At 48.5% G+C, this 12,759-nt stretch overlaps 1 protein-coding gene across 2 annotated transcripts in view; it reads left to right on the top strand.

Annotated features, from left to right (window-relative positions):
• The window catches only part of NUSAP1 (nucleolar and spindle associated protein 1), a 128,760-nt gene that overhangs the window by 82,266 nt on the left and 33,735 nt on the right, over window positions 1–12,759 (top strand). For both annotated transcript variants that reach the window (XM_088462044.1, XM_088462045.1), the window contains exon 8: window positions 2,801–2,952. In XM_088462044.1, coding sequence (XP_088318170.1) covers window positions 2,801–2,952 — 152 coding nt within the window. The remainder of the gene's footprint in view (window positions 1–2,800; window positions 2,953–12,759) is intronic.

Genomic DNA, 12,759 nt, shown 5'->3' with positions numbered 1-12,759 from the left:
AAATATCTCCCTCCCGGGTCAGAATATTGTTTGTTCAGTACAAATGAACAATGTTTTGAGATAAGGATTGCTACTCCAGCTTTCTTAGATGGACCGCTAGCCATATAGCAAAGGGGAAATCTATCATTATTAAACGCTGGTGGAGAGGAGACGCAGAAATGTGTCTCCTGAACTGCTACAATTTGAGCCTTTAATTTATGGAAATGATTTAAAGCGAGCCTTCTCTTATGCGGTGAATTAAGCCCTTTGGCATTAATTGATATCAGATTAACCATAATAAAGTATTATGAGATAGTTGAAAACCAGTGGGAATTTGTAACCCCTGAGCTGTGTATAGCGACAATTTGAATCAGTACATCTTGGCCTACTACAATCAAATAATAAAAAAACAAAAGGGGGAAGAAAAAATAAATGAATAAATAAAAAACAGAAAAATAAAAACACAATGATAAAAATTAAATAACAACAAAAAGATAAACTAACTGAAATGCCCTCACTTGAGGTCAGAGACGGTTGCCTAACCATGGCAACACGATTGGGGTACATGGGAAATTAAACACATGTCATACACCACCTTAAACAACATTAGGAATACAAGGTCATAACTATAACCCAGATCAGCGGAACTTCTAGACCTGAGATAAGATAACTTGAATTTCTCCCCAGCCTACAAAGGAACCCATTTAGACACTATGACCAACATAATAACAAAGAATCTAACTCAATATTACAGTCTTACGGTTCTTGAGACTAATCAACTCTACCATATAGGCATGGGGAAAAAACAAAAAACAAAGTTATTCGAAATCATTACGATTCAGCAGTCGACCAGTCCTTCTGAATATGGCGAAGAGGAGAGCATCTAGAAGAGGACACTTCTACCTTCATCTCTGAAAGAAATTTCTCACCCTCTTCAATAGAGGAAATGGTGGTCAAGGAGCCATTGCGTGAGATGAGGAGTTTAGTAGGAAAGCCCCATCTGTAAAGAATATCAGCTTTTCGAAGGGCAGAAGTGATAGGTTGAAGTGAACGTCTCTTTAGTAGAGTAGCCTGCGATAGATCTCCATATAATTGCAACTGGCCCATAACAGCGGCCGTTTCCTCCGATGGACGAGAAGCTTTCAACAGAGCCTCTTTAATATGGAAGAAGTGCATACACATGAGGACATCTCTTGATGCGTTCTCTGGTGCCCTTTTGGCTTTGGGGAGCCTATGAATACGGTCGATCAAAAGATCAGTAGATTTCGCAGAAGGAAGAAGCTTTTGAAACGGAGACATTGTGTAATCGTGGAGGCTGCTATTGGATATATTCTCAGGAACGCCTCGTAGCTTTAGATTATTTCGGCGTGAACGGTCCTCCAAGTCACACACTTTATCTTTGAGTGATGCTATTTCATTCTGCATTGCTTCATGCATTGTGATGAGATCGTTATGTGACCCCACCACTTCACCCATTTTCGTCTCCAAATCATCCGTACGACCTCCAAGATCATCTATGGAGTGTTGACAAGACTGAAGAGTAGCCCGAAATTCAGCTGCAACTTCATTTTTAAATTGTGAGAGGAGTTTTTTCATTGTACCCACTGTAAGAACTTCTCCATCCTCTGAAGTATCCTGAGAGGGGCCCGGAGGTGTCGCCCCTTCGCTTTGTGCAGGTTGAGATATAGCGGACCCCTTTCGTGCTGCAGACTCATCAACAGCCTTTGATTTAGGAGATTGAGATGAGGCTTTGAAGAAAGAAATTTGAGAGACAGGTTTCTCGACTCTCGGCTTCTTAGGCGCCATGTATGATATTAAGATTGTTGCAGAATAGAAATATGAATTAGCACAGACACACCAACATGTAATGACTTCAATATGCTGAACTGATCTCAGGTCTTACTATAGGCGGTATTGAACATGTGTTAAAGTGAAGTAGCGACTACATCTCACTGAGTTCAGAATATACTTGCAGAGTAATTACTGATAGATTTGCTCAAATAAAATAAAATTGGCTGTGCTTAAGCAGAAGAGTCAGCCTGAATACTTTCCAAAATGGCCACCGGACCTTTATAGAGATCTCATTTCAGGCCTGGCTGTGCTGGGGAAAATCTGCCCCTGACTCTTGGATGTCAGGACTGGGGGAAAGGCAGGAGGGGAGCAATCTCAAGCCAGTTTATATCAGGCAGCCTAAGCCACCTACTCACACCAGCAGGACAGCGCAGATGACAGATGCAGGCTGAGTGCAGGACGCCCAGCTACAAATACAGCCGACTCCTGGGGCCTGTTAATCCTCCTTCTAGAGGGTAAGGTGAGCACCAGCAGTCCCTCAAAGAGATCTCCGGATAATGCGGGGCAGGAGAAAGAGGCTACCTTAAGTCGCGAGTTGCGCGTTACCGCGGGGCGCTCCGGCGGGTCCCACTCCAAATCCAGTCCCCGGCTTCACAGGTCTGACAGGCCTCAGTGAGTCGCTATGCGCCGGTGGTCGGCTGACACTTTCCCCGGACTTCTGACACAGCCGCAGGTGTCCCAGCAGACTCCCGAGAGGCCCCGCAAAGCGCTTCAGACCTTTGGGGTCCGGGAGAGGGTCTCATTAACCCCTTTTGTAGGGGATTCAGCAGGAGCCCACAGGGATTGTGTCCACTCGCGTCTGCAGTCAGGCCACGCCCCCATCGCACATGCTTTTTAAAGCTTACACCTATGTTTGTAGTAGTATTTTACCTTATTGCAAAATTAAATTGTGTATATAGTAATCTAAAAAATTCTGGAGAATGAGGAGTGATTACAGAATGACAATTTCTCACATTTATTTAAATTCCAGGTTTTCTGAAGGAACAAAAGATAATGAACACAAACGCTCTTTGATAAAGACACCTGCTCCAAAGTCCTCTCCCTTTGTGCCGTTTTCACCTAACAATGAACCAATTAGCAGGAAACTTGTCCAAGAGCCTGATGCAGAAGCCAATCAACCAGGTATGTGACGTGTTCCTTGTCCTGCTAGTAGTTCTTTATTAATGTTATTGTGTTTGTATTGATCAGGGTCTTGTGTTAAACCGAAAATAACTTTTATACTGCTCTCTGAACCAGACTGAACCATCATTTAATTTACTTTTATTTTTAGATTTTTGGGACATTAATAGAAATCTGTCTGTTTTCAGTGTTCTCCTATCTGCCCTGGCATTTGGCAAGCTGTATGCCTACTATTAACTGAACAACACGACCGCATGGAAAGCATAATTTTCCACCCCTTAAGCAGGACTACATTACCCTTTTTCCCAGTAGCCTGGTTCTTTCTCGTTCTGTTGCTGCACATAGTCCTGCTGAAGAGTTTGAGGTCTGAAATGCAGACTGCTTTACTTTACTGATGACTTTAAACCACAAACCAGTGGTGGAGAAATGTGTGTTAAATCTTAATACAGATAAAACTTTTGTTCTATTCACGTAGATAAGCTTTGATTCTTGTGTTGTATTAATACCACCTATTTTGGATAAGTGTTCAACTTATTAATTGAGAAAAATAGGTGTGTTTAATTTTCCATTAGAAATGTGAATGGATATACAGTACTTGGAACTAAGGATGACGAATCGGCAGTTATCAAATATATACCTATGTGCAGGGACGGACTGGGGCTACTGATCAGCCCTGACAGTCCCCCCCTGCGTGCGCCCGCAAAAAGGAGCATGGCCTTGCCATAAAATGGGCTTGGTTACGTCTAACGGGGTCTTGGCCTCGCGGTAGCCCCTGTCTTTCAGTATCCGAGCAGAGCGACAGGAGGCAAAGCTGCTCAGCCATGGTTTAACATCGGACTGGCCTATTTTGCCATCGGCCCTTCTAGCATTTGCCAGAATTGCATGATGGGCAGTCCGGCCCTGCCTTCGTCTTTCCCTTTCACTATGGAACTATGAGTTTTTGGCCTAATTGGCTACTTGGAAGCAGAACCTGTGCAGTGCCTGATTCAACTTTTACTACAGCTATACATTTGTGGCTGCTTTATGTCGTCGGCTATACTATCTTGGATGCATGGATTACTTATTGTCATAAGGACACAGCAGACTATGGTTGTCCCTTTTGGATTTCTTTTTCCATTTAATATATTATATACTGACAATTTACAGTGCATCTGAATTAATTCCTTTTTATATTGTATCTTTTTGTGTATAGCACACCTATTGGCAGCTCTGACAGCAGATCAGTAGGTACACAGCATTAGTTGTGTTCTTGTTTTTCATCTTTGTAACCTGAGATTTGCAGTGCCCAACGTCCAAACTACAGCCATGGCCAAAAGTTTTGAGAATGACACAAGTATTGGTTTTCACAGTTTGCTGCTTCAGTGTTTTTTTAGACCTTTTTGTCATATGTTACTATGGTATACTGAAGTAAAATTACAAGCATTTGATAAGTGTCAAAGGCTTTTATTGACAGTTAAATGAAGTTTATGCAGAGTCAATATTTGCAGTGTTGACCCTTATTTTCAACACCTGCAATTCACCCAGGCATGCTGTCAATCAACTTCTGGGCCACATACTGACTGAGGGCCGCCCATTCTTGCCTAATCAATGCTTAGAGTATGTCAGAATTTGTGGGTTTTTGTTTGTCCACCCGTCTCTTGAGGATTGACCACAAATTCTCAGTGGGATTAAGGTCTGTGGAGTTTCCTGACCATGGACCCAACAATTCAATGTTTGGTCCCCCGAGCCACTTGGTTATCACTTTTGCCTTATGGCAAGGTGCTCCATCATACTGGAAAAGGAATTGTTCATCACCAAACTGTTCTTGGATGGCTGGAAGAATTTGCTCTTGGAGGATGTTTTGGTACCATTATTTGTTCATGGCTGTGACTGAGAAGCAACCCCACACATGAATGGTCTCAGGATGCTTTACTGTTGGCATGACACAGGACTGATGGTAGCGCTCACCTTTCCTTCTCTGGACAAATGTTTTTCCAGAAGCCCCAAACAATCTGAAAGGGGATTCATCAGAGAAAATAACTTTACCCCAGTCCTCAGCAGTGCAATCCCTGTACCTTTTGCAGAATATCTGTCTATCCCTGATGTATTCCATGGAGAGAAGCAGCTTCTTTGCTGCCCTTCTTGACACTACAGCAGGGCTTGACAAATTTTTAGAAAATCTAGGAGCCAGGATGTAAGTGTAGGAGCCAGACCACCGTCCCCCAAAAAATATTATGTGAGTGAGGAGCACAGCTCTGTGTGTTATGCAACTGTTATACACCCTATACTAGTCCACAAAATGGTCACAGTTGAATGGATATAGTAAAATGGAGTCCCCCTCACTACTCTGCACAGCTCCCCTGCTCCACCCTCCGGTAATAACAGACCACATTTCACATAAAACAATGGTGCTAGAAAGTACAACAAAACCCCCCTCCCCTCATGGTCACACCACTATCCCTCCAGAGCCCCTCCACAATACCTGGCAACGCATAGACCCTATTATCGGAGAGCTCTATGCAGCCGAAGATAGCTGACAGACAGCTGGGACTTACAGGAGGATCAGCGTAGACTGGGATGGACTGCATGGGTCAGAGCAGGCCAGGATGGAGAGGAGGAGTAAGAGCAGGCCAGGACGGACACTGGCACAGCAGTCACCGTAGGCGACACTCAGCACATGCGCTCCTGTGTCCCTGAAATGAATGCCACAATACTATAGGCAAGAATCTCTGCCGAGGCTGATGTGGATCTGCCTCCTCCCTCACTGCAAAATCTGGTAGCCATGGTGACCTGGCCCCTGGGATTTGTCGAGCCCTGCACTACAGCCATCCTCCAAAAGTCTTCGTCCTATGAATTGCCAACACTAAAGCATCCTGAGACCATTCATGTGTGGGGTTGCTTCTCAGCCAAGGGAGTGGACTCACTCACAATTTTGCCTAAGAACACAACCATGAATAAAGAATGGTACCAAAACATCCTCCAAGAGCAACTTCTCCCAATCATCCATGAACAGTTTGGTGACGAACAATGCCTTTTCCAGCATGATGGAGCACCTTGCCATAAGGCAAAAGTGATAACTAAGTGGCTTGGGGAACAAAACATCGAAATTTTGGGTCCATGGCCAGGAAACTCCCCAGACCTTAATCCCATTGAGAACTTGTGGTCAATCCTCAAGAGGCGGGTGAACAAAAAAAAAACCACAAATTCTGACAAACTCCAAGCATTGATTAGGCAAGAATGGGTGGCCATCAGTCAGTATGGGGCCCAGTTGACTGACAGCATTCCAGGGCGAATTGCAGAGGTTTTGGATAAAGAAGGAACAACACTACAAATATTTTCTCTTTGCATAAACTTAATGTAATTGTCAATAAAAGCCTTTGACACTTATGAAATTCTTGTAATTTTACTTCGGTATACCATAGTACAATCTGACAAATAGGTCTAAAAACACTGAAGAAGCAAACTGTGAAAACCAATACTTGTGTCATTCTCAAAACTTTTGGCCATGGCTGTACAACTCCCCCAACCTCCACACCTAGTTACTGCCGCCACCTATTATATTTGTCCATAAAGCTCAAAGACCACTCCGATACACAAATGTCGCATTTCTTTTCAATCAGCAGAAGCTGCTTGTGCATCCTATTCTCATCGCTTTGTGAATAAGACTCATTTGAAGGTAAAAAGTCTCACAAAAGGATGCTCAGCGTTACTGAGTCAAGCCATTGCGCGACTAGAAGGGCTGTTTAACGCGCAAGGAAGTAACATGTATGTGTGGACACATCTGTAGGTCGATGCCAATTGCACTTTCGTACAAAAGCTGCAATTGTTTGCTTTACTGGCACTGCAGTAGTAAAACTACTATAATTTTAGTAGGCTGCTGTTATTGGGCTGAGCATGGGTAGAAGTAGCTGTAGAGAGTTAAAAACACCATATAGTGGTACAAACAGCCATGGGCACGTAACTACAGGCAGACGCATCAACTGGAATAGGAGAATCACATCAAATGTAATAAACATCATGAATATTGAAACATTCATATTTCCCTCACAAGGTGCATACCCAGGATGCTTGGTATTTTCAAAGATGGGCTAGCAGTGTAAAGAAGGCTAGGATGTTTTAAGACTTTTGGAGTTGAGATAGTTAGGCATACTTTCTTTTATAACTACCCATGGTGCCAAGTGTTAGTCTGCGACCATGTTAAAATTATATACACTACCGTTCAAAAGTTTGGGGTCAACCAGACAATTTTGTGTTTTACATGAAAACTGACTTTTATTTATCAAATGAGTTGCAAAATGAATAGAACATATAGTCAAGACATTGGCAAGGTTAGAAATGTTTTTTATTTGAAATAATAATTTTGTCCTTCAAACTTTGCGTTCGCTCCTTTTGCAGCAATTACAGCATTGCAGACCTTTGGCATTTTAGCTGTTAATTTGGTGAAGTAATTTGAAGAAATTTCACCCCACGCTTCGTGAAGCTTCTCCCACAAGTTGGATTGGCTTGATGGGCACTTCTTGAGTACCATATGGTCAAGCTGCTCCCACAACAGCTCAATGGGGTTGAGATCTGGTGACTGCGCTGGCCACTCCATTAAAGACAGAATATCAGCTGCCTGCTTCTTCCCAAAATAGTTCTTGCATAATTTGGAGGTGTGCTTTGGGTCATTGTCCTGTTGGAGGAGGAAATTGGCTAAAGTCAAGCACTGTCCACAGGGAATGGCACTGCGTTGCAAAATGGATTGATAGCCTTCCTTATTCAAAATCCCTTTTACCTTGTACAAATCTCCAACTTTACCAGCACCAAGGCAGCCCCAGACCATCACATTACCTTCACCATGCTTGACAGATAGCGTCAGGCAGTCTTCCAGCATCTTTTCACTTGTTCTGCCTCACAAATGTTCTTCTGTGTGATCCAAACACCTCAAACTTCGAGTCGTCTCTCCATAACACTTTTTTCCAATCTTCCTCTGTCCAATGTCTGTTCTTTTGCCCATATTAATCTTTCTACTTCAGGGTCCATAGGGTATCCACAGGATACCTTGGGGTATAGGTGTGACGTCAGTCATCGGGCACCAAAGAGTTAAGCTTTCAGCCTCCCAGGAAGCACTAGGTCCCCCTCCTATACCCCGCCCCCGAGCCAAGGCATCCCAGTTTCGTTTGGTGCCCGGCCGGAGTCGGAGGCACCTGCTAGAGGGGGGCTTAGAAGAGCCCCTGAAGCTTTTTCTTCATGCAGCTGTGGCTGCACATCTGGATGAACAGCATGGACAGTCAGTCCTGACGTCCATGCTGTCTTCCCTACACCCCGCCTGTACCAGAACGCCGGTACTGATCCGGGGATGCTGGTGGACATCTGGGGTCACAGCTAGCGGTGACCCCAGATGTTCCGGACCATGGCCGGATTCAAGGGGGACAGAGGTAAGCAGCGGGGTCCCGCGGGGGGTCCCCGCTGATCACATGGTCCTAAGTCCCCAGGCAGGGGGCTCCCTGGGGACTGGCTGCAGCGTGGAGCCAGGCGACCAACCTGCGCTTCCACTACCCCCTGGGACAGCGGACCGCAGCAGAGCGGTAGCGCTGCGGCGTCCCAGGGGTTAAATGCATGCCAGGGGAGCGCGCCTTCCCTGTCTCACAGCCGGTATCTCCCCCGCTGCACACAGCCCTCTCTGCACTGTGCTGACTGGCCCTGTGTCAGCGCTCCTCCCCCAGGCCAGCCTTCTCTCTGCTCCTCGGCGGCCATCTTTTCTGAAGCATGGTGAATGCTGCTGGAAGCCTGCATTGGAAGCATCGTGGTCTGGGTCCCCCCGCATACCTCTCCTCCGCTGTGGTCAGGTCTGTGTATGCAGCGCTGTGTCCTACCAGGCCCTGTGTCTGTGTAGTTGAGTGATCAGCGCTGTTAGTGCAGGAATTGTTATTTCTCTGCATTGTATGTGACTGTGCTAGCGCTGCTGCCTGTAACTTTTTTTCTAAACTGTCAGCTTTATACTGTCCCTTTTTTTTCTGCTAAGCCCTTGCGGTGCGGTGCTGCAGGGTGATCTCTCGCCTCTTAAATATATAATTGGTGAGAGGGGTCACATACGTGGTGCCATCATGTCTGAAAGTGATTTTCCCCTCCGGCTACAGTGTACTACGTGTAAAGTACCGTTAGCGGAGGGGGGCGGTAGAGCGGAGGGCCTCTGCCGGCAGTGTTTGTCTATGGCGCGGCCTCTTACGGTTACGGCACCGGTACAGGAGCCGCCCTGGGCTTGTTTCGCTCAAGCGCTTACAGCCTTAGTGGGCCAGTTAGCTCCGCAGCCCGCGTTTACACCGATGGGTTTGTCCCAGCAGTCAGTGGTGTCGTCACCCATGCAGGGTTTCCCACGACAATTGGTGGTACCCCACAGTCTCCCTATTTCCCCGCTCCCGGTTTCTCGGGAGCCAGCGTGGGTTAACTCCCTGACGAGTTCTGTACAGCACTTGTCGGATGTGTTGCAAGGGGAGTCTGTGATGCGGCCGCATAAACGGCCGGTGGCGTCTTTGTCGGCTCCTTATGAGGATGACGAGGGGACGTCTGATGATGGGGAGATTCTGGATCCTTACGATAAGGAACCTCTCCATGCGAAGGACGCTGATGCGAAGTCCAAAGTATATATTGCTGGACTTATTTGGGCGGTCCGCACAGCCTTGGTGATTGAGGACGAAGTTCCCCCAGCGGCTAAATCTAAGTATGCCTTTTTCAAAGATGTGAAGGGCGATGCCACAGTCTTTCCTCTTTCGGGTCAGTTGGTGGATCATTTAGAGGAGGCGTGGAAACAGCCTGGCAAAAGATACCAGCCGCAGAGACGCCTGGCGGTGGCTTATCCGTCCGCGGATAATTATTTTGCAAAGTGGGAATCCCCTCCACAGGTGGATTCTCACGTGACCCGTCTTGTCCGTAGTGCCACATTGCCGATGCCATCCATGTCCTCCCTTAAGGATGCTACGGACCGCAAGGTGGAGATCTGCCTGAAGTCCGCTTATTCCCTTGGGGGGGGGGCAGCACGGCCGGCTATGGCCATTTGCTGGGTTGCCAGAGCGATGGAGCGCTGGGCGGATTCATTAGAGGCTTCTTTTGATTCCGACTGTCCGGCCAAACAGGCGGAGTTGATTGGCAATCTCCGTGATTCGGCCATCTACATCAACGAGGCGGCCCTAGACATTAGTACTCTGGTGTCTAGGATTTCTGCGGTAGCTGCTCGTCGCACCTTGTGGTTGCGATCCTGGAAGGCGGACGCAGATTCCAAGAAGGGTCTGGAGGCGTTGCCGTTTACCGGAGAAGTTCTCTTCGGTCCGGATCTGGATAAGATTGTGGCCACACTGGCGGTAGCCAAATCGGCTTGTCTCCCGTCGGCCGCTGCTACTTCTGGTTCTGGACCATCGTCCTTTCGGTCATCTAGGGCCCAGGGCAGGCCCAAACCACAGTCGTTTCCTCGACAGGCTGGCCCTAAGAAATCGGTCAAGCCCCGGAAGCAGGCATGGAGTACCAGACGTCCGGCCCCCAAGCCAGATGACAAGCCTGCGGCCTGACGGTCCGGGCCTCCCTTTGGGGGATCCCAGGGTGGGAGGCCGCCTGCTGCAGTTCGCCCAGTGTTGGTCGACCACTACGACAGACACTTGGGTTCTGGAGGTGGTCTCCCACGGGTACGCCCTCTCCTTCCGGCACAGACCCCCGGCTCGCTTCTTCACCACGGATCTACCATCAGACCGGAACAAGGCTACGGAGCTGCGGAAGGTATTGCACACTTTGCTCCAGGCTGGAGTTATAGTGCCTGTTCCATTCTCCCAGAGGGGCCAGGGTTTCTATTCAAATCTTTTTTTGGTACAGAAACCCAATGGGTCGTATCGTCCGATTCTCAACCTCAAAGCACTCAACAGGTCTTGGCGGGTACCAAAGTTTCGGATGGAGACCCTACGGTCCATCATTCTGGTGCTGGAACCTGGGGACTACATGGTGTCATTGGACATACAGGACGCTTACCTGCATGTACCTATTCTTTTGCGCCATCAACAGTTCCTCAGGTTTGCAATCCGCAGCGACCACTTCCAGTTTCGGGCGTTACCTTTTGGCCTGGCGACAGCACCACGGGTTTTCACCAAGGTGATGGCGGTCATGGCGGCTTCTCTGCGGCTGCAGGGAGTCCGCATGTTGCCGTACTTGGACGACCTGTTATTGGTGGCAGGATCTCCAGAGCTCCTGTTACGCCACTTGGACCTGACCATTGCACTGCTGCAACAGCACGGCTGGCTAATCAACTGGCAGAAGTCCACTCTAATCCCGTCTCGGAGGATTCTGCATCTTGGAGCCTTATTGGACTCGGGACAGCAAAGGATCTTCGTGACGGAGGACAAGATCTCTGCTTTACAGTCAAGGGTGCGCAGTTGTCTGCACAGCCGCCGGGTGTCCCTACACTCGGCGATGAGGTTACTGGGCTCCATGGTGTCGGTGTTCGACATGGTGGAATACGCCCAGTTTCACTCCAGACCTCTGCAGCACCTGATCCTGTCCAGGTGGAACGGGCTGCCTCAGTCTCTGAAGTCCCAGACGATTGTGCTCACCCCGGAGGTTCGCCAGTCCCTTGCTTGGTGGTTACAGACGACCCACCTCAACAAGGGACGTCCGTTCTGGGTTCCAAATTGGGTCCTGTTGACAACGGACGCTAGTCTTCGGGGCTGGGGAGCGGTTTCGGGTCCACACTTGTTCCAGGGCAGGTGGACGCCGACAGAAGCGGAGCTTCCCATAAATATCTTGGAAATCCGTGCGGTCTTCAATGCTCTCCAGCAGGCACATCGGTCGGACAACGCTACCACCGTGGCCTACATAAACAGGCAAGGAGGAACCCGCAGTCGGGCGGCTCTCGTAGAGGTCTCTCGGATCCTGGTTTGGGCGGAGCGCAATCTTCCGGCCATATCAGCGGTCTTCATCCCGGGAGTGCTAAATTGGGAGGCGGACTTTCTAAGTCGCCAGGACGTAAATCCGGGGGAATGGTCCCTGCAGCTGGATGTTTTTCAACTGCTGGTGGACAGGTGGGGTCTTCCAGAGATCGACCTCATGGCGTCCCGGCACAACAACAAGTTGCCGGTGTAGGGGTCTCGCACAAGAGACGAAGGGGCGTCTCTGGTGGATGCTCTGTCCGTCCGGTGGACGTTCCGGTTCGCATACCTGTTCCCTCCGGTCTCCTTTCTTCCACGGGTAATCCGGAAATTCAAACAGGAAGGAGGGACGCTCCTGTTGATAGCTCCCGCGTGGCCCAGGCGCCACTAGTTCTCAGACCTTCAGGGTCTGTCCGTGGACAGTCCACTGCGGTTGCCGCTACGACCGGACCTTCTGTCTCAGGGTCCTTGTCTTCACCCGGACCTGACTTGGCTGTCTTTGACAGCGTGGCTGTTGAGACGGCCATGCTGAGGACCCGGGGGTTTTCCAGCTCTGTGGTGCGTACCATGTTGCGAGCTCGGAAACCGTCTTCCGCGAGGATATACCATCGCGTGTGGCATACGTTCTTTCAGTGGTGTCGACCGAGAGGTTATGCACCGCGCGAGAGTTTCGTCTGTCTCGGATTCTCGCCTTCCTACAAGCGAGATCATGGGCTTCGCCTTGCTTCTTTGAAGGTACTGCTTTCGGCCCTATCTGTTTGGTTTCACCGTAGGATTGCTACAATCCCGGATGTGCGCACCTTTATGCAAGGTGTTGTCCGCATTCAGCCGCCCTTTGTTCCACCTGTGGCGCCTTGGGATTTGGCTGTGGTCCTGAGGGCTCTCCAAGGACCGCCGTTTGAACCACTGGGCTCAGTGGATCTTAAATGGCTAACAGCTAAGACTG

This window comes from Taudactylus pleione, unplaced genomic scaffold (genome assembly GCF_031769625.1).
Source record: "Taudactylus pleione unplaced genomic scaffold, aTauple2 ptg001138l, whole genome shotgun sequence".
NCBI classification, from domain to species: Eukaryota; Metazoa; Chordata; class Amphibia; order Anura; family Myobatrachidae; genus Taudactylus; species Taudactylus pleione.
The sequence above is the reverse complement of the archived record's forward strand: the minus strand, read 5'-3'. Positions and strand labels throughout refer to the sequence as shown.